This window comes from Gobius niger, assembly GCF_951799975.1.
Source record: "Gobius niger genome assembly, chromosome: 2".
NCBI classification, from domain to species: Eukaryota; Metazoa; Chordata; class Actinopteri; order Gobiiformes; family Gobiidae; genus Gobius; species Gobius niger.
The window spans coordinates 1,540,640-1,563,896 of record NC_136853.1 but is presented as its reverse complement, the minus strand read 5'-3'; the positions used below and the strand labels follow the sequence as shown (position 1 = coordinate 1,563,896).

At 46.8% G+C, this 23,257-nt stretch overlaps 1 protein-coding gene across 1 annotated transcript in view; it reads left to right on the top strand.

The window, feature by feature from the left end:
- Positions 1-23,257, top strand: part of LOC306959967 (serine/threonine-protein phosphatase 6 regulatory subunit 2-like) — a gene marked incomplete at its 3' end in the record, with an annotated part of 58,542 nt that overhangs the window by 23,708 nt on the left and 11,577 nt on the right. Inside the window, exons 8-21 of the mRNA XM_079552225.1 lie at positions 1,865-1,978; positions 2,806-2,932; positions 5,869-6,021; positions 6,097-6,321; positions 6,653-6,717; positions 9,208-9,323; positions 9,640-9,725; positions 15,936-16,016; positions 16,092-16,189; positions 19,141-19,198; positions 19,273-19,403; positions 19,480-19,586; positions 21,431-21,566; positions 21,856-22,065. Coding sequence (XP_079408351.1) covers positions 1,865-1,978; positions 2,806-2,932; positions 5,869-6,021; positions 6,097-6,321; positions 6,653-6,717; positions 9,208-9,323; positions 9,640-9,725; positions 15,936-16,016; positions 16,092-16,189; positions 19,141-19,198; positions 19,273-19,403; positions 19,480-19,586; positions 21,431-21,566; positions 21,856-22,065 — 1,707 coding nt within the window. The remainder of the gene's footprint in view (positions 1-1,864; positions 1,979-2,805; positions 2,933-5,868; positions 6,022-6,096; positions 6,322-6,652; positions 6,718-9,207; positions 9,324-9,639; positions 9,726-15,935; positions 16,017-16,091; positions 16,190-19,140; positions 19,199-19,272; positions 19,404-19,479; positions 19,587-21,430; positions 21,567-21,855; positions 22,066-23,257) is intronic.

Sequence of the window (23,257 nt, the reverse complement as noted above, 5' to 3'; positions counted from 1 at the left end):
GCTGTCTCCTCCTCCTCCTCCGCTGTCTCCTCCTCCTCCGCTGTCTCCTCCTCCTCTGCTGTCTCCTCCTCCTCTGCTGTCTCCTCCTCCTCCTCCTCTGTCTCCTCCTCCGCTGTCTCCTCCTCCTCCGCTGTCTCCTCCTCCTCTGCTGTCTCCTCCTCCTCTGCTGTCTCCTCCTCCTCCTCCTCTGTCTCCTCCTCTGCTGTCTCCTCCTCCTCCGCTGTCTCCTCCTCCTCCGCTGTCTCCTCCTCCTCCGCTGTCTCCTCCTCTGCTGTCTCCTCCTCCTCCGCTGTCTCCTCCTCCTCCTCCGCTGTCTCCTCCTCCTCCTCCGCTGCCTCCTCCTCCTCCTCTGCTGTCTCCTCCTCCTCCTCTGCTGTCTCCTCCTCCTCCTCCGCTGTCTCCTCCTCCTCCTCCGCTGTCTCCTCCTCCTCCGCTGTCTCCTCCTCCTCCGCTGTCTCCTCCTCCTCCGCAGTCTCCTCCTCCTCCTCCGCTGTCTCCTCTTATTCCTCTGCTGTCTCCTCCTCCACTCTCTCCTCCTCCTCCGCTGTCTCCTCCTCCTCCGCTGTCTCCTCCTCCTCCGCTGTCTCCTCCTCCTCCGCTGTCTCCTCCTCCTCCGCAGTCTCCTCCTCCTCCTCCGCTGTCTCCTCTTATTCCTCTGCTGTCTCCTCCTCCACTCTCTCCTCCTCCTCCGCTGTCTCCTCCTCCTCCGCTGTCTCCTCCTCCTCCGCTGTCTCCTCCTCCTCCGCTGTCTCCTCCTCCTCCGCTGTCTCCTCCTCCTCCGCTGTCTCCTCCTCCTCCGCAGTCTCCTCCTCCTCCTCCGCTGTCTCCTCTTATTCCTCTGCTGTCTCCTCCTCCACTCTCTCCTCCTCCTCCGCTGTCTCCTCCTCCTCCGCTGTCTCCTCCTCCTCCACTCTCTCCTCCTCCTCCGCTGTCTCCTCCTCCTCCGCTGTCTCCTCCTCCTCTGCTGTCTCCTCCTCCTCCTCCGCTGTCTCCTCCTCCTCCTCCTCCGCTGTCTCCTCCTCCTCTGCTGTCTCCTCCTCCTCTGCTGTCTCCTCCTCCTCTGTCTCCTCCTCCGCTGTCTCCTCCTCCTCCACTCTCTCCTCCTCCTCCGCTGTCTCCTCCTCCTCCGCTGTCTCCTCCTCCTCTGCTGTCTCCTCCTCCTCCTCCGCTGTCTCCTCCTCCTCCTCCTCCGCTGTCTCCTCCTCCTCCTCCGCTGTCTCCTCCTCCTCCGCTGTCTCCTCCTCCTCCGCTGTCTCCTCCTCCTCCGCTGTCTCCTCCTCCTCCGCTGTCTCCTCCTCCTCCGCTGTCTCCTCCTCCTCCGCTGTCTCCTCCTCCTCCGCTGTCTCCTCCTCCTCCGCTGTCTCCTCCTCCTCCGCTGTCTCCTCCTCCTCCTCCGCTGTCTCCTCCTCCTCCGCTGTCTCCTCCTCCTCCGCTGTCTCCTCCTCCTCCGCTGTCTCCTCCTCCTCTGCTGTCTCCTCCTCCTCTGCTGTCTCCTCCTCCTCCTCCGCTGTCTCCTCCTCCTCTGCTGTCTCCTCCTCCTCTGCTGTCTCCTCCTCCTCCGCTGTCTCCTCCTCCTCCTCCGCTGTCTCCTCCTCCTCCGCTGTCTCCTCCTCCTCTGCTGTCTCCTCCTCCTCCTCCGCTGTCTCCTCCTCCTCCTCCTCCGCTGTCTCCTCCTCCTCCTCCGCTGTCTCCTCCTCCTCCTCCGCTGTCTCCTCTTATTCCTCTGCTGTCTCCTCCTCCACTCTCTCCTCCTCCTCCGCTGTCTCCTCCTCCTCCGCTGTCTCCTCCTCCTCCGCTGTCTCCTCCTCCTCCGCTGTCTCCTCCTCCTCCGCAGTGTGCCTTTAAGTTGCTGTGTCTGTTCCAGGCAGGAGAGCGTCTCGGAGCTGCTCAGAAACATGTTCGAGGGAGAGAAGAGCGAGGCCTCCATCGTGAATGGAACTCAAGTGCTACTTACCTTACTGGAGACCAGGAGGTCAGGGTGAGTGAAACACCCGCAGCTGGGTTTGTATTCATCAAACACAGACACCGTAAAGGAACAGGCCAGCGTTTTTCCACACTGAGATCTGTTCTTACCTGAGCTGTGACGAGTTCTTTAGGACCTGTCTGATCTTCAGTCAGTAAGGCGTAATAATACCAGGAGTAGTTCAGTAATCTTCACTTTACTGTGCGGATGCCAAAGGTGTAAAGGGAGGAAAATAGATAAAAATCTCCACTTTGACTTCTACGTGAAAAATCAATACTTTCACCTGCCGTGTCTCGCCTTAAGTGTCAATTTCACCTTTAACCCTGGTGGTTCAATTTACCCCCAGACCTGGTTCAACTTCCTACCAACAATTTCTAAAGATGCAAACAGCTAGAAAACCTCCCAAAATGTCTGTAAATGGTGGAGTAGTGTTTTTACACAACAACCCTGTGAGAGCTAGAAACGAGTTCGGCCAAAAACTAAACATTTCACATTTTCAACAGGTGAAAATCAGGCTTAACGACAAAAGGGCAGAAAAAACTATAAACAATTTTTAACCAGTTTTCCCACTTTTACCCCCAATTTATTATTATTTTTCCCCCCCCAATTTTTTCCCCGATTTCCCCCCGATTTTTTTTCTTCACTTTTTTCAACAGCCTCAAATCGTGAATATCCAGATTTCATATTTCTTTCCAGCACCTGCAGATGTTTGTTTTTTCCACTTGTGCCTAAACCTTCTTGTTCTTTGGTTTGACGGTGCCAGCTCTGGTCTAATCCGAGCTTTTCAAACGCTCATTCTTTCCTGTGGTCCTCGTGCTCATGTGTGTCTCCTGTGTTTGCAGCTTGGAAGGGCTGATGGATCTGTATTCTCAGGGTTATGAACGGTCTTACACTGTCAGCAGCAGTATTTTAAACGCCATTGAGCCCCATTTAAAGGACTTCCACCAGATCCTCCTGGAGCCCCCTCAGGTAAACGCAGAACGGATGCAAGTTAGTCATTTTATACTCACTACTGCCACCTCAGGTCTTCAGCGTAACTGCAGCTTCTATGTTAAGCTCGTGGGTGACAGGTCAGGATTGTAGAGGCAGTTGTGGTGAACAGGTCTGGGCTGGAGGACATGGAGGAACATACTTAGCTTAACATTTTTAAACTCTGTATCGTCCCTTTAACTGAGCACATTGTCTCCACTTCGGCTGTACCCAAATCTAAAAGCTTCTTGACTGGAGCTCACACACTAGAGGCCCGAGTAATGCCTCATTTGAAAGCTATGACCTATAAAAATGATTGTGACTGTTTTGGTGCGTTGTTGCCGCGTTTTTGCCACATTTTTGTCGCATTGTCATGTTTTCACTGTTTTTTATGTCGTTTTTATTTTATTTTTTAATTTTTTTAATTGTGTTTTTTCTTTTTCTTATGCTGTATTTTTTTTCGTTTTTTTGTCTTTTTTTCTTGTGTTATTGTCTCTTTTTTGTCTGTTTTTTACAGTTTTTTGTGGTGTTTTCGTCGTTTATTGCTTTTAAGGCATTTTTTTGTTGCTCTTTTTTGTTTTGTATTTTCATCCTCTGTTCCGTCGCTATTTAGACGCTGTGCTCAAGAAGCTTTTAGATTTGGATAAAGCCAAAATGCAGCCCTGTACGGGCGGTTAGCTTAACGTATTTGACCTTCCAGGGCCTGTACGTGTGGTTAGCTTAGAGTATTTGACCTTCCAGGACCTGTACGGGTGGTTAGCTTAGCGTATTTGACCTTCCAGGACCTGTACGTGTGGTTAGCTTAGCATATTTGACCTTCCAGGACCTGTATGGGTGGTTAGCTTAGCATATTTGACCTTCCAGGACCTGTACGTGTGGTTAGCTTAGCGTATTTGACCTTCCAGGACCTGTACGGGTGGTTAGCTTAGCGTATTTGACCTTCCAGGACCTGTACGGGTGGTTAGCTTAGCGTATTTGACCTTCCAGGACCTGTACGGGTGGTTAGCTTAGCGTATTTGACCTTCCAGGACCTGTACGTGTGGTTAGCTTAGAGTATTTGACCTTCCAGGACCTGTACGGGTGGTTAGCTTAGCGTATTTAACCTTCCAGGACCTGTACGTGTGGTTAGCTTAGAGTATTTGACCTTCCAGGACCTGTACGGGTGGTTAGCTTAGCGTATTTGACCTTCCAGGACCTGTACGTGTGGTTAGCTTAGCATATTTGACCTTCCAGGACCTGTATGGGTGGTTAGCTTAGCGTATTTGACCTTCCAGGACCTGTACGGGTGGTTAGCTTAGCGTATTTGATCTTCCAGGACCTGTACGGGTGGTTAGCTTAGCGTATTTGACCTTCCAGGACCTGTACGGGTGGTTAGCTTAGCGTATTTAACCTTCCAGGACCTGTATGGGTGGTTAGCTTAGCGTATTTGACCTTCCAGGACCTGTACGTGTGGTTAGCTTAGCGTATTTAACCTTCCAGGACCTGTACGGGTGGTTAGCTTAGCGTATTTGACCTTCCAGGACCTGTACGTGTGGTTAGCTTAGCGTATTTGACCTTCCAGGGCCTGTACGTGTGGTTAGCTTAGCGTATTTGACCTTCCAGGACCTGTACGTGTGGTTAGCTTAGCGTATTTAACCTTCCAGGACCTGTACGGGTGGTTAGCTTAGCGTATTTGACCTTCCAGGACCTGTACGTGTGGTTAGCTTAGCGTATTTAACCTTCCAGGACCTGTACGTGTGGTTAGCTTAGTGTATTTAACCTTCCAGGACCTGTACGTGTGGTTAGCTTAGCGTATTTGACCTTCCAGGGCCTGTACGTGTGGTTAGCTTAGCGTATTTGACCTTCCAGGACCTGTACGTGTGGTTAGCTTAGCGTATTTAACCTTCCAGGACCTGTACGGGTGGTTAGCTTAGCGTATTTGACCTTCCAGGACCTGTACGTGTGGTTAGCTTAGCGTATTTAACCTTCCAGGACCTGTACGTGTGGTTAGCTTAGCGTATTTAACCTTCCAGGACCTGTATGGGTGGTTAGCTTAGCGTATTTGACCTTCCAGGACCTGTACGTGTGGTTAGCTTAGCGTATTTAACCTTCCAGGACCTGTATGGGTGGTTAGCTTAGCGTATTTGACCTTCCAGGACCTGTACGTGTGGTTAGCTTAGTGTATTTAACCTTCCAGGACCTGTACGTGTGGTTAGCTTAGCGTATTTAACCTTCCAGGACCTGTACGGGTGGTTAGCTTAGCGTATTTGACCTTCCAGGGCCTGTATGGGTGGTTAGCTTAGTGTATTTACCTTCCAGGACCTGTATGGGTGGTTAGCTTAGCGTATTTGACCTTCGAGGACCTGTACGGGCGGTTAGCTTAGCGTATTTGACCTTCGAGGACCTGTACGGGCGGTTAGCTTAGCGTATTTGACCTTCCAGGACCTGTACGGGCTTAGCAGCTTTAGTTTCCTTCCCAGTGGCTCCAATGACGCTTCAGGATCCATTTACTTCAGGTTTTTGGGGTTTCTTGTAGGTTTTCACTTCCATAAGGAATTGTGTAAACATGAAAGCCTTAAAAGTCATTAAAAAACATTAAATCAGAGTCAAACTAGCATTAAATGATTATTTTTTTGAAAATATTAGGCAAAGTTTCCCGTTGTGTCCAATATCGTTTTGAATATCGAAATGTCCCCTCATTCCCCTGTTTGATTGAATATTTACAAATGTTCTGAAATGAAATAAGCCAAGGTTTGTAGTCGTTTGTGTTTAGCCATTAAAGTGACCTTAAAACGAAACCCTATTCATGTCGGCACACGTGGCGTCCGTATGCCATGCCATGGACCCCTCGCCATACTTTGATATAGAGCCTGGCTTCACTATTGATTTGAATTGGGAGAAGAAGAAGCTGTTAATGAGAGCGTGAAAGGCATTACCATCCTGTTCTCCTCCCACAGAAAAGTGCAATATTGACAACAGTGGGGGTCCTGGAGCGGCCCCTGGGGAACGCCCGGCTGCACGTGGCTCGCCTCGTGGCGTCGCTCCTCCAGACCAACTGCCCCAGTGTGTGCCAGGAGCTGAGCCGGCTCAACACCATCGACATACTACTGGTACAGAAACCCCCTGGGCTGTGGAGGGAGGATCCTTCCACAAATGCTTTATCCTTTCTCCTGTGTTGTGTCCAGGATCTGTTTTTTACGTACACGTGGAATAACTTCTTGCACTTCCAAGTGGAGCTGTGCGTGGCGGCCATCTTGAGCCAGCCCTCCTCCCCGGAGGAGCGGGCGAACCACCAGACGAACTCCGGGGTCCAGGGCGTGCCCCCGAGTCCTGAGCCCAGCGAGCAGGCACCAGAGGCGGACACGACCGGCGAGTCCCCGGCCTCTGTCCACAGCTCCATGGTGGCTCACGTGAGTAGAACCAGTGTTTGGAGTGAGGTCCACTGTTCTTCATGAGATGATTGTCTGTCTGTGAGGTCCACTGTTCTTCATGAGATGATTGTCTGTCTGTGAGGTCCACTGTTCTTCATGAGATGATTGTCTGCATGTGAGGTCCACTGTTCTTCATGAGATGATTGTCTGTCTGTGAGGTCCACTGTTCTTCATGAGATGATTGTCAGTGAGGTCCGCTGTTCTTCATGAGATGATTTACTGTCAGTGAGGTCCACTGTTCTTCATGAGATGATTGTCAGTGAGGTCCGCTGTTCTTCATGAGATGATTGTCTGCATGTGTTTTTTGCAGCTGTTCCAAAGATGTTGCCTGGTTCAGAGGATCCTCGACGCCTGGGAGGAGAACGACAGAATACAGTAAGACCAGATTTAAGTGCTTTGTTAGCGTTTCTATTTGGAGTTTGCTTGTTCTACCCGGTTTCCCTGACCACTAAAAACATGTACATTAGGCTAAACGCAAAATCAACTTTTCCAAAAGCCCGACACTTTCTGAAACTATTCATTAGAGGGACTTTACCTCATTTTGAACCTTTTTAGTCAAAATGTTTGGAGAAATTCGCAAGCGTCGACCAATCAGGAGCCACTGGGGCAGATGCTCTGCTGCAGATGTTCTGCCTCAGATGTATAGTTGTAATGGAGATCAGCTTCATGTGTCCTGAGCCGGAGCGCCAGCAGCTCTGGGACTTTTACAAAGACACATCAGAGTTTCTGTTACTGAAACACCAGGATTAAAAGCAACAACAACAAAACTTATTTGCCCTGTGAATGTGTTTGGGCCATGATGATGAACAGAGCATTCCCAAAGCTAATGCTACGAGCTAATGCTACGAGCTAAAGCTCCGATCAATCATATGAAAACGAGAAATATGCATGAATAAAGTCAATTAAACCACCATCTTCATAAAGCGTTAAGCAATGGACAATAAAGCCGTAACTTCATAAAGCAGCCTTCATGATGAGCACACACTGAGCCGGGCGTTAGCTGCTAACTAGCTGTTAGCTCGGATCGATCACATGAAAACAGCTAATAACGTCAATAAAGCCGTAACTTCATAAAGCAGCCTTCATGATGAGCACACACTGAGCCGGGCGTTAGCTGCTAACTAGCTGTTAGCTCGGATCGATCACATGAAAACAGCTAATAACGTCAATAAAGCCGTAACTTCATAAAGCAGCCTTCATGATGAGCACACACTGAGCCGGGCGTTAGCTGCTAACTAGCTGTTAGCTCGGATCGATTACATGAAAACAGCTAATAACGTCAATAAAGCCGTAACTTCATAAAGCAGCCTTCATGATGAGCACACACTGAGCCGGGCGTTAGCTGCTAACTAGCTGTTAGCTCGGATCGATCCCATTAAAACAGCTAATAACGTCAATAAAGCCGTAACTTCATAAAGCAGCCTTCATGATGAGCACACACTGAGCCGGGCGTTAGCTGCTAACTAGCTGTTAGCTCGGATCGATTACATGAAAACAGCTAATAACGTCAATAAAGCCGTAACTTCATAAAGCAGCCTTTATGATGAGCACACACTGAGCCGGGCGTTAGCTGCTAACTAGCTGTTAGCTCGGATCGATTACATGAAAACAGCTAATAACGTCAATAAAGCCGTAACTTCATAAAGCAGCCTTTATGATGAGTACACACTGAGCCGGGCGTTAGCTGCTAACTAGCTGTTAGCTCGGATCGATTACATGAAAACAGCTAATAACGTCAATAAAGCCGTAACTTCATAAAGCAGCCTTCATGATGAGCACACACTTATTGCAGACTTTACTTTAACAATGAGCTGTAGCGATTTGAAAGCTAACGGGGCTAACCTGGAATAACCTTTGTCCTCCTGCACAGATAATGTCCCTCTATTGAAGCGTATGGGCTGGAGATCGGCTTTAATGCTGGCGAGATCCTGCCGTAGACCCTGCGGGTTTAGTTTAACCTCTTAACTCCCACCTGAACCGAGAGGATCTTTTTCCTCACGTCATCAGATTTTTTTTCCATCATTTTTTTGCTGGGTATTCAACTCATTATTTTTAGTCATTTTTTTGGTCAAATTTTTATCAAATCTTTGTCCTTTTTTTCGTCCATTTTTTTATCACATTTTTGTCACATTTTTTTCATTTTTTCGTCATTTTTTTATCAAACTTTTGTCATTTTTGTCATGTTTTTCACATTTTCGTCATTTTTATCACATTTTTTTCACATTTTTGTCATTTTTTTGTCACATTTTTTGTCCAATTTTTTTTCACATTTTTTTCACTTTTTTGTAACTTTTTTGTCAATTTTTTGTCATTTTTCTTCACATTTTTGTCATTTTTTTGTCATTTTTTTAAATCAAACTTTTGTCATTTTTTTGTCATTTATTTCACATTTTTGTCATTTTTCTTCACATTTTTGTCACTTTTTCGTCATTTTTTTTATCAAACTTTTGTCATTTTTTTGTCACATTTTTGTCATTTTTTTTGTCACATTTTTTCGTAAATTTTTGTCATTTTTTTGTCACATTTTTGTCATTTTTTGTCAATTTTTTGTGACATTTTTGCAACATTTTTCGTCTCTTTTTTTGTCAATGTTTTCTCACTTTTTTGTCACATTTCCATCATAGTTTTCGTCTCAGTTATGCTATTTTCACAGCTTTTATCCAGAAGCTTTTGGACTGGGGTAAAGCCAAACTGGAGAAAATGTGCTCGGTTCAGGTGGGGGTTAAGGGGTTAAACTCCTCAAGACATGGCAGGAACAAAGAGGGACGAGTTAGCCCCGAGCGAGCAGTTATTTTTCAAAACAGATTTGCGATAATAAGCAACAATACTGAAGTCTCAGGTGTAACTCTCTCTTCGGTCTCTCAGGAGTGAAGGCGGCACACGCAGAGGGAACATGGGTCACCTGACCAGGGTGGCCAACATGGTGGTGCAGAACCTGGAGAAGGGTCCGGTGCAGTCCCAGATCTCAGACCTCATCAAAGGTACCACATCCATACGCAGGATTCAGCTGGTATCGAGAAGTAGTAGTACTGAGAAGAAATATGAAACCTTCAGACTCCAGTTTTTATGCTGTCATCAACATTTAAAAGAAAAACGTGAAGACAGATTGAAAAAAAAATGAACAAAATGAGAAAAATGTGAAAGAAATTGGTTAAAAATTGGGGGGAAAATGAAAAATGTGTTTTTTCAAGTAAATGATACAAATGTAAAAGAAATGGAAGGAAAATGAATAAATGAGCATTATTATCGACATGAAAAACAGGCTGCTTTAACGATTGTGTTTTGATGTTGTTGCAGAGCTGCCTGACGACTGTAGGGGGCGCTGGGAGAGCTTTGTGGATGAGACGCTCAGAGAAACGAACCGCAGGAACACAGTGGAGCTGGTAGGACACAGTCACATGTCCTTTTGTCTCAACCAAAGCCCAGCGCATTTCCTACTGTTAGGCTTTACCCAAATCTAGAAGCTTCTCGACTCATTTGAAAGCTAAGACCTACAAAAGGGATCTAAACGGATTCTCGTGTTTTTGCCACTTTTTTAACGTTCTTGTCATCACTTTTTTGTCACTTTTCTATGGCTTTTAATGGTTGTGTTTTCGTCCTCATTTTCTTCTCCTTTTTGTCGCTATTTTCGAGAGGTTTCTAGATTTGGGTAAAGCCGAACTGGAGAAAATGCTTTTGGTTTAAGTCGACAAAAAAAATTACTCTGACTAAAATTCTGACGTTTCTTTGACCTAAACACCTGGATCTGCCCTGGGAATGTGTCTGGGCCTTGATGATACACAAGCATTCCCATCAGAGAAAGCTAGTGCTACGAGCTAAAGCTACGAGCTAAAGCTACAAGCTAGTGCTACGAGCTAATGCTACGAGCTAAAGCTACGAGCTAGTGCTACGAGCTAGAGCTACGAGCTAAAGCTACGAGCTAGTGCTACGAGCTAACGCTACGAGCTAATGCTATGAGCTAAAGCTTCGAGCTAGTGCTACGAGCTAAAGCTACGAGCTAGTGCTGCGAGCTAAAGCTACGAGCTAGTGCTACAAGCTAAAGCTATGAGCTAGTGCTACAAGCTAAAGCTATGAGCTAGTGCTACGAGCTAAAGCTACGAGCTAGTGCTACAAGCTAAAGCTATGAGCTAGTGCTACGAGCTAGTGCAACGAGCTAACGCAACGAGCTAACGCTACGAGCTAATGCTACGAGCTAATGCTACGAGCTAATGCTACGAGCTAACGCTCAGATGGATAAAGTGAAAAGAAGAGAAATGTACGGATAAAGTAAATGAAAGCATCTACATAAAGCAGCCGTTTAACAATGATCACACATTTATTTATTGCTCATTTTTCAAATACAATTGTCCGTAGCCGATTGGTTTTCTCCCGGAGTTGGCAAATCCGATGGTGTAAAAAGTAAGGCTAATATAGCCGGTAGCTACATAAAGCAGATCACCAGGACCGGGCTTCACACATTTATACTTTATTACACTTTCCCTCACAATGACTGCAGGAGATTCTAACTTTCCGACCTTTATTACGACGTTAAACTGTAAGGAAACCCTTTAGTTTCTTTCACTCAACTGTGTTAACTATGTCTTCTGTGTGTAATGTGTGGTGTGCACTTGAGTACTGTGAGTACTGTGTACTGAGTGTACTGTGAGTACTTGTGTACTGAGGTGTGTGTCTCTCAGGTGGAGTACTTGTGTACTTGTGTACTGAGGTGTGTGTCTCTCAGGTGGAGTACTTGTGTACTGAGGTGTGTGTCTCTCAGGTGGTGTACTTGTGTACTTGTGTACTGAGGTGTGTGTCTCTCAGGTGGAGTACTTGTGTACTTGTGTACTTGTGTACTGAGGTGTGTGTCTCTCAGGTGGAGTACTTGTGTACTTGTGTACTGAGGTGTGTGTCTCTCAGGTGGAGTACTTGTGTACTTGTGTACTGAGGTGTGTGTCTCTCAGGTGGAGTACTTGTGTACTTGTGTACTGAGGTGTGTGTCTCTCAGGTGGAGTACTTGTGTACTTGTGTACTTGTGTACTGAGGTGTGTGTCTCTCAGGTGGAGTCCCGCAGGCTCAGACTCGGACGCCTCCATTTCCCTCAAGCTTTCTGGTTCTTTAAACCTCAATAAAACCAGACGGAACTCAGCAGTGTGGCTTCATTCATCAGGGAAAGTTACCAGCAGGGGAAAGTTACCAGCAGGGGAAAGTTACCAGAAAGTTACCAGCAGGGGAAAGTTACCATCAGGGGAAATTTACCAGCAGGGGAAAGTTACCAGAAAGTTACCAGCAGAGGAAAGTTACCATTAGGGGAAAGTTACCAGCAGGGGAAAGTTACCAGAAAGTTACCAGCAGAGGAAAGTTACCATTAGGGGAAAGTTACCAGCAGAGGAAAGTTACCAGCAGGGGAAAGTTACCAGCAGGGGAAAGTTACCAGAAAGTTACCAGCAGAGGAAAGTTACCAGCAGAGGAAAGTTACCAGCAGGGGAAAGTTACCAAAAAGTTACCATCAGGGGAAAGTTACCATCAGGGGAAAGTTACCAGCAGGGGAAAGTTACCAGAAAGTTACCAGCAGGGGAAAGTTACCATCAGGGGAAAGTTACCAGCAGGGGAAAGTTACCATCAGGGGAAATTTACCAGCAGGGGAAAGTTACCAGAAAGTTACCAGCAGAGGAAAGTTACCAGAAAGTTACCAGCAGGGGAAAGTTACCAGAAAGTTACCAGCAGGGGAAAGTTACCAGAAAGTTACCAGCAGGGGAAAGTTACCAGAAAGTTACCAGCAGGGGAAAGTTACCAGAAAGTTACCAGCAGGGGAAAGTTACCAGAAAGTTACCAGCAGGGGAAAGTTACCAGAAAGTTACCAGCAGGGGAAAGTTACCAGAAAGTTACCAGCAGGGGAAAGTTACCAGCAGGGGAAAGTTTCCAGAAAGTTACCATCAGGGGAAAGTTACCAGCAGGGGAAAGTTACCAGAAAGTTACCAGCAGAGGAAAGTTACCATCAGGGGAAAGTTACCATCAGGGGAAAGTTACCATCAGGGGAAAGTTACCATCAGGGGAAAGTTACCATCAGGGGAAAGTTACCAGAAAGTTACCAGCAGAGGAAAGTTACCAGAAAGTTACCATCAGGGGAAAGTTACCAGCAGGGGAAAGTTACCAGCAGGGGAAAGTTACCAGAAAGTTACCAGCAGGGGAAAGTTACCAGCAGGGGAAAGTTACCAGAAAGTTACCAGCAGGGGAAAGTTACCAGCAGAGGAAAGTTTACAGCAGAGGAAAGTTTACAGCAGAGGAAAGTTTACAGCAGGGGAAAGTTTACAGCAGAGAAAAGTTTACAGCAGGAGGAAAGTTTACAGCAGAGGAAAGTTTACAGCAGGAGGAAAGTTTACAGCAGAGGAAAGTTTACAGCAGGAGGAAAGTTTACAGCAGAGGAAAGTTTACCAGCAGGAGGAAAGTTTACAGCAGAGGAAAGTTTACAGCAGAGGAAAGTTTACAGCAGAGGAAAGTTTACAGCAGGAGGAAAGTTTACAGCAGAGGAAAGTTTACAGCAGGAGGAAAGTTTACAGCAGAGGAAAGTTTACAGCAGAGGAAAGTTTACAGCAGGAGGAAAGTTTACAGCAGGAGGAAAGTTTACAGCAGAGGAAAGTTTACAGCAGGAGGAAAGTTTACAGCAGGAGGAAAGTTTACAGCAGAGGAAAGTTTACAGCAGAAGAAAGTTTACAGCAGAGGAAAGTTTACAGCAGGAGGAAAGTTACCAGCAGGAGGAAAGTTTACAGCAGAGGAAAGTTTACAGCAGGAGGAAAGTTTACAGCAGGAGGAAAGTTTACAGCAGGAGGAAAGTTTACAGCAGAGGAAAGTTTACAGCAGGAGGAAAGTTTACAGCAGGAGGAAAGTTTACAGCAGAGGAAAGTTTACAGCAGGAGGAAAGTTTACAGCAGGAGGGAAGTTTACAGCAGAGGAAAGTTACCATCAGGGGAAATTTACCAGCAGGGGAAAGTTACCAGAAAGTTACCAGCAGAGGAAAGTTACCAGAAAGTTACCAGCAGGGGAAAGTTACCAGAAAGTTACCAGCAGGGGAAAGTTACCAGAAAGTTACCAGCAGGGGAAAGTTACCAGAAAGTTACCAGCAGGGGAAAGTTACCAGAAAGTTACCAGCAGGGGAAAGTTACCAGCAGGGGAAAGTTTCCAGAAAGTTACCATCAGGGGAAAGTTACCAGCAGGGGAAAGTTACCAGAAAGTTACCAGCAGAGGAAAGTTACCATCAGGGGAAAGTTACCATCAGGGGAAAGTTACCATCAGGGGAAAGTTACCATCAGGGGAAAGTTACCATCAGGGGAAAGTTACCAGAAAGTTACCAGCAGAGGAAAGTTACCAGAAAGTTACCATCAGGGGAAAGTTACCAGCAGGGGAAAGTTACCAGCAGGGGAAAGTTACCAGAAAGTTACCAGCAGGGGAAAGTTACCAGCAGGGGAAAGTTACCAGAAAGTTACCAGCAGGGGAAAGTTACCAGCAGAGGAAAGTTTACAGCAGAGGAAAGTTTACAGCAGAGGAAAGTTTACAGCAGGGGAAAGTTTACAGCAGAGAAAAGTTTACAGCAGGAGGAAAGTTTACAGCAGAGGAAAGTTTACAGCAGGAGGAAAGTTTACAGCAGAGGAAAGTTTACAGCAGGAGGAAAGTTTACAGCAGAGGAAAGTTTACCAGCAGGAGGAAAGTTTACAGCAGAGGAAAGTTTACAGCAGAGGAAAGTTTACAGCAGAGGAAAGTTTACAGCAGGAGGAAAGTTTACAGCAGAGGAAAGTTTACAGCAGGAGGAAAGTTTACAGCAGAGGAAAGTTTACAGCAGAGGAAAGTTTACAGCAGGAGGAAAGTTTACAGCAGGAGGAAAGTTTACAGCAGAGGAAAGTTTACAGCAGGAGGAAAGTTTACAGCAGGAGGAAAGTTTACAGCAGAGGAAAGTTTACAGCAGAAGAAAGTTTACAGCAGAGGAAAGTTTACAGCAGGAGGAAAGTTACCAGCAGGAGGAAAGTTTACAGCAGAGGAAAGTTTACAGCAGGAGGAAAGTTTACAGCAGGAGGAAAGTTTACAGCAGGAGGAAAGTTTACAGCAGAGGAAAGTTTACAGCAGGAGGAAAGTTTACAGCAGGAGGAAAGTTTACAGCAGAGGAAAGTTTACAGCAGGAGGAAAGTTTACAGCAGGAGGGAAGTTTACAGCAGAGGAAAGTTTACAGCAGGAGGAAAGTTTACAGCAGAGGAAAGTTTACAGCAGAGGAAAGTTTACAGCAGGAGGAAAGTTTACAGCAGAGGAAAGTTTACAGCAGAGGAAAGTTTACAGCAGGAGGAAAGTTTACAGCAGAGGAAAGTTTACAGCAGGAGGAAAGTTACCAGCAGGAGGAAAGTTTACAGCAGGAGGAAAGTTTACAGCAGAGGAAAGTTTACAGCAGGTGGAAAGTTTACAGCAGAGGAAAGTTTACAGCAGGTGGAAAGTTTACAGCAGGAGGAAAGTTTACAGCAGGTGGAAAGTTTACAGCAGGAGGAAAGTTACCAGCAGGAGGACGGTAAGGACAGATCCGGGTAAGTCATGAAGAGCAGATCAGGCAGATGTTTGAGGGAGGAACCAGCGGCCATCTTGTTTTTCTTCTTTATCTTTATCTTCTTCATCTTGTTTACAGCTTATTACAGTCTTCCTGAGTCGTTCATTCACTGTAAATGACTGAAGTGTGAGTGAGAGAATGTGAGTGAATGAGTGAAGTTGAAAATAATAATAAAATATAATAAAATAATAAAAAGTATTGAAAGCAGGCACTGGAAAGAAAAAACAGATCTTTATACTCAAGTTTTAATGCTGTTGGTCAAAATGTAGAATAAACAATGAAGTGAAGACAAGTTTAATAATATAAATATGAACGGTATTTTCCGGACTATAAGTCACTCCGGAGTATACGACGCACCAGCCAATCATAAAATGCTTAATGAGCCCGTGATTAGCTTCGTTCTGTTTTCCTCTAAGAGTAGCTTCTCGCTCCAAGCTTTCTTTCTGCTGCTCGATTAGCCTGCAGTGCCCTCTAGTGGCACGTGAAATTATGCATTGGAATTTAAGAAAAGAAAAGAAAAATCCCACATTAGTCGCTCCGGAGTATAAGTCTGCCAAACTATGAAAAAAAGGGCGATTTATAGTCCGGAAAATACGGTACTAATTGGGAGAAACTGGGAAAATTTGGGGCAAAATTCGGGGAAAACATTTGAAGAAAAAGTGTGAAAAAGAGGAACATTTGGGGGAAAAACATGTTCAAGTGTTTTAAGTTATTTTCTTTTTTAATTTCCCCCAAATGTTTTCAGAAATTTTAATGTGTTTCTTTTTCCACCCCCCCCCCCCCCACACACACACACAAACACACACAGTTTTTCCCCCACATTTTTCCCAATATTTCAATATATATATGTTTTTGTTTTGTTCAACTTGTGTTTAACTTTTTTTGTCTTTAAATGTTGCCCAACAACATGAAAACTTGAATATGAGATGTTTTATTTGGACTTTGAACCCTAACCCTTCTAACCCTCTGCCGTGTTCACCGTAGTCCCGCCCTGTTGATCATGTGACCTCTGACCAAAGCCCGTTGGTTTCAGGTGAGCACCCACAACATGCACTCGTCCAGTGAAGACGACGACATGGAGAGCCCCTTCCCCAACGACCTCTCGCTGCAGCAGGTAAGGCTTCCCTGGACTCACAGCAACTAGAACGATGACATCACTACAAGTGGGCGTGTCTTCTCTCGTGCCCAGGCCTTCTCAGACTACCAGATCCAGCAGATGACGGCCAACTTCGTGGACCAGTTTGGGTTCAACGACGAGGAGTTCAGCGAGCACGACGAGAACATCAAGTACGTCACCGGCGTTCAGCTCTGCCCAAATCTAAAAGCTTCTTGAGAGAAAGAGTCAAAATAGTGGCGAAAATCAGACAACAAGAGTTTAACATCATGGTCCTACATGACAAATCCTCTAGTGTTTTGGAAAAGTATCATTCAGATACTGTGATCTACAAAGAACGGAGCAGCTCCCAGCCCCGGTCACTACAACGTCAGTGACCCATCAGGAGAGCGGGGACACACCGGGGTTTGGGGGCGCTGTGAGCGGGACAGAGCTGTGAAAGTGTCTCCAAAGTTTCCAACGATGAGTAACACACGGGAATCTGATCATATTTGGAGACGATCTGGAGAGTTGAGTTTAGGAAGTGGAAATATGTGAAGGAGAGGAATCAAACTCTAAACTTTTGGGCTGTTCTCACCTCTCAGAGTGACAATAGGGCTCATTTACATCTCATTTACATAAAGCCACCCCGCTGTAAAGCCCCTCCCCCTGTCGGGTCATGTGTGGGGGGTTCAGAGTTCACTCGCTCAAACAGAAACTGATCCACAACAGGCGTCTGTATAAACCTGACTCCTCCCCAAACCACACGAGGAAACAGAGACGTCAGAGATCCCACCGGAATAAAAAGATGCTAAACTTTAACTCTGAAGCTGAGGCCACAGTGTGGTCCTGTCCTGGAGCAAAGCGGCGTCTCTTCATGAGGAAGCGGCGCCGCATAATCCGAGTAATAAATCCAACTGGTGTTTACCCAGTATGTAAATACACACACACAAAGCCACGCCCCTTTTCACTGCACGCTCCCAAACCTCCCTAAACAAGTCTTTTAAATAACACCAACACTGCAGCTTAAACATGGAGAGGCTTCTTCAGGACTTCAACCATTCTGCAAAAAGTGCACCTTTAAGTCCGCCATTTTCAGACTGAAGGGTATGACGCCGTACGACAGCGACAAACCCTCTGCTGAAGGTGAAGGGTCGTTGCTGGGAGGAGAGTGCAGGATTCATGTGCTTCTGTACAGAGCCTCTCAAAAGTATTCATACACCTTGAACTTTTGCACATTTTGTCATGTTTACAACCCTAAACATAAAGATTTTATTTTGATTTTTTTACTGAACGTTCACACACAAGTAACAGACAACTGTGAAGTGAAAGCAAAATGATACATGATTCTGTTATTTTTCAAAAAATAGAAAAGTGAAAAGTGGGGCTTGCATAAGTATTCATACAGCATGAATGAATACTTTGTGGAACCCCCTTTTACTGCAATAACAGCACAAGTCTTTTGGGGTTTGACTCTACAAGATTTGCACATGTAGAGACTGACATTTTAGCCCATTCCTCTTTACAAAACAACTCAAGCTCTGTCAGATTAGAAGGAGAGCGTTTGTGAACAGCAGTTTTCAGATCTTTCCACAGATTTTCAATAGGATTTAGGTCAGGACTTTGACTGGGCCATTCTAACACATTAATATGTTTTTATTGAACCATTCCATTGTAGATTTATCTTTGTGTTTAGGGTCATTGTCCTGCTGAAGGTGAATCTCCGCCCCAGCCTCAGTTCTCTTGTGACTCCAGCGGGTTTTCCTCCAAAATGTCCCTGTATTTGGCTCCATTCATGTTCCCAACTATTCTCACAATCTCCCCAGTCCCCACTGAGGAAAAGCAGCCCCACAGCATGATGCTCCCCCCTGTATATCTGACACTGGGGATGGTGCACTCAGGACCATGAGCAGTGTTAGGTTTGCTCCATACATAACGTTTGTCTCATCTGACCAAAGCTCCTTCTTCCACATGGAGCTGTGTCCTCCATATGACTTCTACAAACTTCAAACAGGATTTCTTATGGCCTCCTTTCAATAATGTCTTTCTTCTTCCACTCGTCCATGAAGGCCAGATTTGTGTAGATACGACTTATAGTTGTCCCATGTCCAGATTCCCCCAGCTCAGCGGCAGGACTTCACAGCTCCTCCAGAGTTATCATGGGGCACTTGGTTGTATTTCTGACCAGTGTCTCCTTGTTCAGTTTGTTAGTTTAGGTGAACAGCCGTGTCTTGGTAAGTCTGCAGTGGTGCTTTACTCTTTCCATTTCTGAATGATGGATTGAACAGTTGCTCTGGGAGATGTTTAAATCTTGGGAAATCTTTGTATAACTTAATGCTGCTGTACACTTCAACATAACTTTATCCCTGACCTCTCTGGTGCTCCTTGACCTTCATGATGTTGTTTAGTGACCAACACACTCCGACCACAGCTCTGAGGGCCTGAAAGAACAGCTGTAATTATACTGAGAGTAGATTACACACAGGTGCCTCTATTTAACCGTTAGGCCAAGGTGTGAACATTCTGGAGTCATGAGGAATGTTTTAAAGGCAATTTAATGCACTCAGAAAATGCTGTATGATACTTATGCACGCCCCACTTTTCACTTTTCTATTTTTTGAAAAATAACAGAATCATGTATCATTTTGCTTTCACTCCACAGTTGTCTGTTACTTGTGTGTGAACGTTCAGTAAAAAAATCAAAATAAATTTTTTATGTTTAGGGCTGTAAACATGACAAAATGTGCTAAAGTTCAGGGTGTATGAATACTTTCAAGAGGCTTTGTATTTACCAAAGATCTGCTTCTCCTCTCGGACTAAGTGAACACATCCAAGAGGGAACAGAAAACCTTTGAGTCATGCCATGTCATCAGAGCCTGTGTTCACGCTGCTCCAGACGTTAGCATCCTGCTGCGTTTAGCATTTAGCTTCTACACTGTAAACGTCTGAGGAGAAAGTACAATAACAGCTCTCACTTGTGTCCCAGGCGAGATGTTTGAGGGCGGTTCAGGGCATTCTCTTGGAGAGGTTTGTCTGACCTGGAGCTCAGCACCAATGTTCTCTTGACCTCAGTCAGAGCAGATGCATAGTTAAGGATTGCACCCGTGTGTTCTCCGTAATCACCGAGGACCCGTTTGTCTTTCAGTGCCACTTTCGACAGAATCGCTGAAATCAACTTTAACCTGGACGCCGACGACAACAGTGTAAGTGCAGGAGGCCCTGGTCTGAGTTCACCCAGTGCGTGGCCTTTGACTCTGACGAAGCGTTTCTGCTTTAGGCCAACGCCGCCGCCTTCGAGGCCTGCTGTAAGGAGCGGATCCGGCAGTTCGACGACGCCGACGAGGAGGAGGAGGACATCTGGGAGGAGAAGGAGATCAACTATGCAACACAAGCCAAATCCAGGACCAGGTTGGACACAGTTCAGTTTGTCAGGGCACGACGGGAGCCTCTGCTGGTCATCACCACATCCGCCCGTGTGCCGCAGGTTTGGAGTGTCCCAGTCGTCAGAGGGCGGATCCAGGAGCAGTTTGGAGAACGGCCGAGATCGAGAGGGATCCGGGTCTGACGAGGAGAACGAGAACATGGAGACGGGTGAGTCCAGTTACCAGTACTTTAACGGTACTTTTTTCAATACCTATGTTATTTTACTTCAATTAAAAAGTATTGTTCAGGAGAAAGTCCTAAAACAGCGTAACAGAAGCTCCACAGGCCGCAGCAGCGTCGCCTGTAACAAGAAAGAACATTATTCCCTACCAAAAATGTCTAATACATGCGTTTCCAATGACATCACGCATAGTTCCGGCGGCCATTTTGAATACTGAAGTAGCATCATGCAGTACTGCAACAGTAACAATACTCAGGATATAAATGAAAGATGACTGAGTGACAGTGGCGTAACTCGTAATCATTGCTGAAGAAGAAAACAGTAAAAACACGGCCCCAGAGTCGCACGTTTATGTGTTAGAACCAACAAATGTGGCTCAGACGCAGCAGCTCCGTCTGTGGAGCTACAGCAGGACTTACTAAAGATCTGCTCCACTCTGAAGACTAAATGAACACATCAAAGAGGGAACAGAAAACCTTTCTCTGTGATGTCGACAGAGTCTCAGTCTGAGTCGGTGTTTAAGCTGCTCAAGACATTAGCATGCTACCGGTTAGCATTTAGCATCAACAGGATAAACACATGTGTGATTCACATCTATGAACCCTGAGGAAATACTACAGTAACAGCTCTGACCTCTGTCACATGTTGTATCTAAGGCTCGATGTTTGTGGTCCAGGGCTTTCTCTTGGAGAGGTCAGAGCTGAGCTGTTGAAGCTAAATGCTAACTGGTAGCATGCTAACAGCTTAAACACTGACTCACTGGTTTCTTCACACAAACGTGTTTTTACTGTTTTCTTGTTGAGCAATGATAAAAATGTCACCGTCAGTCGTCTTTCATTTTCATCCTGAGTAGAGATATTGTTACATGTTGTAGTGCTGCACAGGGGCGTCTGACTGGGGGGGTAAAGGGAACTGAGTACCCAGGGCCCAGAGCAGGGGAGGGGCCCTCAATAATGCTGCAGAAAGTGTTCTGTATTGTACTTTAAGTTTCCTCATAATTGATACTATAAGAACTGAACAACCGGGTAAAATACAGCGGCTGCTACACAGAATTTTGCGCATGTGCCAAATGGTTCAGCCCACACACCGGTGTTCAGCACCAGCTTCAGCTCAGCAGTGACTTGAGGAGGTGGACTCTGTAATGAATGACAGATATTAGTCTGGCCTCGCTCTAATGTGCTTTTATTTAACACTAGCCTGTTCTAGCGGAGCTTAGAGGAAACTTTCTGTCATAAATGACAGTTAAACATGAGGCGAGTCCTGCCTCTGCCTGAGCTGAGTCAGAGTCAGAGCTCCTTCTCTCCTCGTTTTAACCTCTAAAGTTTCTCTTTCCACATGTTTATTATAATTGAGCCTCAGGCCAATACAGGGACAAAGCCACAGGTCGCACACGCCGTTTTCGCCGAATTAATGATGCTAATTAGCCGCGCGCATTTGGATTCACGCATTATAAATGTGCAGCTTTGGAGACGAGTTAAACTGGTTCTAGTGAAAGGTGGAGCTCGAGCCATTTAGTCTATTCCAACGTAACTTTATAGAACAACAATTTACTGACATTACACTTAAAGGTATAGGCTTCAAACATGTGAGAGACTGAAGGCTGAAGCCCTTGAGTTTTGTGTTCAGGCCTGTGGCCACAGAGACATCATAGTATCATGTTTTTGTGTAAAACAGCATTTTAAAGCCTATTTTAAAGTTTTCTCAGCACAAATATCCCATGTCCCTGGTTCAGTCCTCCTGTTTACTGTGACATGCTGACATTCCTTATGCTATAGATAAAACTAGATATAACTAACTAGACGTCAGTAACACAGGAAACCCGTCTGTCCAGGTCCCGGATGGACGGCCACGTTCGGAGACTCCGCGGGGCCGACGGCGGCTCAGAGCCCAGTGCAGTGGGACTCGTCTGGGGACAAGAGCCAGGGCACGGGCTGGGCCAACTTCACCGAGTTCCAGCCTTTCTCTGGGTACAGATGTTTCCAGCCTTTCTCTGGGTACAGATGTTTCCAGCCTTTCTCTGGGTACAGATGTTTCCAGCCTTTCTCTGGGTACAGATGTTTCCAGCCTTTCTCTGGGTACAGATGTTTCCAGCCTTTCTCTGGGTACAGATGTTTCCAGCCTTTCTCTGGGTACAGATGTTTTCCAGTGTCACCGTGGTGGGATTAAAGACGTATTAAAAAGTCTTAAGTAACCTGAGACCACAGAACCTCAGACCTGTTGATTTCTCTAAATAAAACCTCTGTCGTTCCTCCTCAGAGCGGACGGTGAACCGCGGTGCAGCTCGCCGGTCGCCGCGGCGACAGAAGCCAAACCCGAGCCTCCAGCGTCTCAGGAGGAGCCGGGGTCCACGGCGCCCGCACAGGCCCAGGACGGGGGCTCCTCGGGCGGGTCCAACTCAGAGGAGCAGCCCCCCGTCCAAAGCAACGCCCAGCAGACGGCAGCGCAGCACAGCACAGCAGAGAGCAGGTGCGAGAGCAGGTGCGAGAGCAGGTGTGAGAGCAGGTGTGAGAGCGGGTGTGAGAGCGGGTGTGAGAACGGGGGTGAGAGCGGGTGAGAGCGGGTGTGAGAGCAGGTGTGAGAGCAGGTGTGAGAACAGGTGTGAGAGCATGTGTGAGAGAAGGTGTGAGAGCAGGTGCGAGAGCAGGTGTGAGAGCAGGTGTGAGAGCAGGTGTGAGAACAGGTGTGAGAACAGGTGTGAGAACAGGTGTGAGAGCATGTGTGAGAGAAGGTGTGAGAGCAGGTGCGAGAGCAGGTGTGAGAGCAGGTGTGAGAGCAGGTGTGAGAACAGGTGTGAGAGCATGTGTGAGAGAAGGTGTGAGAGCAGGTGCGAGAGCAGGTGTGAGAGCAGGTGTGAGAGCAGGTGTGAGAACAGGTGTGAGAGCATGTGTGAGAGAAGGTGTGAGAGCAGGTGTGAGAGCAGGTGTGAGAGCAGGTGTGAGAGCAGGTGTGAGAACAGGTGTGAGAGCATGTGTGAGAGAAGGTGCGAGAGCAGGTGTGAGAGCAGGTGTGAGAGCGGGTGTGAGCAGGTGTGAGGGCAGGTGTGAGAGCAGGTGTGAGAGCAGGTGTGAGAGCGGGTGTGAGAGCATGTGTGAGAGCGGGTGTGAGAGCAGGTGTGAGAGCAGGTGTGAGAGCAGGTGTGAGAGCGGGTGTGAGAGCAGGTGTGAGAGCAGGTGTGAGAGCAGGTGTGAGAACAGGTGTGAGAGCAGGTGTGAGAGAAGGTGTGAGAGCAGGTGTGAGAGCAGGTGTGAGAGCAGGTGTGAGAGAAGGTGTGAGAGCGGGTGTGAGAGCGGGTGTGAGAGCGGGTGTGAGAGCAGGTGTTAGAGCAGGTGTGAGAGCGGGTGTGAGAGCGGGTGTGAGAGCAGGTGTGAGAGCGGGTGTGAGAGCGGGTGTGTGAGCGGGTGTGAGAGCGGGTGTGTGAGCGGGTGTGAGAGCAGGTGTTAAAGCAGGTGTGAGAGCGGGTGTGTGAGCGGGTGTGAGAGCAGGTGTGAGAGCAGGTGTGAGAGCGGGTGTGAGAGCAGGTGTGAGAGCAGGTGTGAGAGCAGGTGTGAGAACAGGTGTGAGAGCATGTGTGAGAGAAGGTGTGAGAGCAGGTGTGAGAGCAGGTGTGAGAGCAGGTGTGAGAGAAGGTGTGAGAGCAGGTGTGAGAACAGGTGTGAGA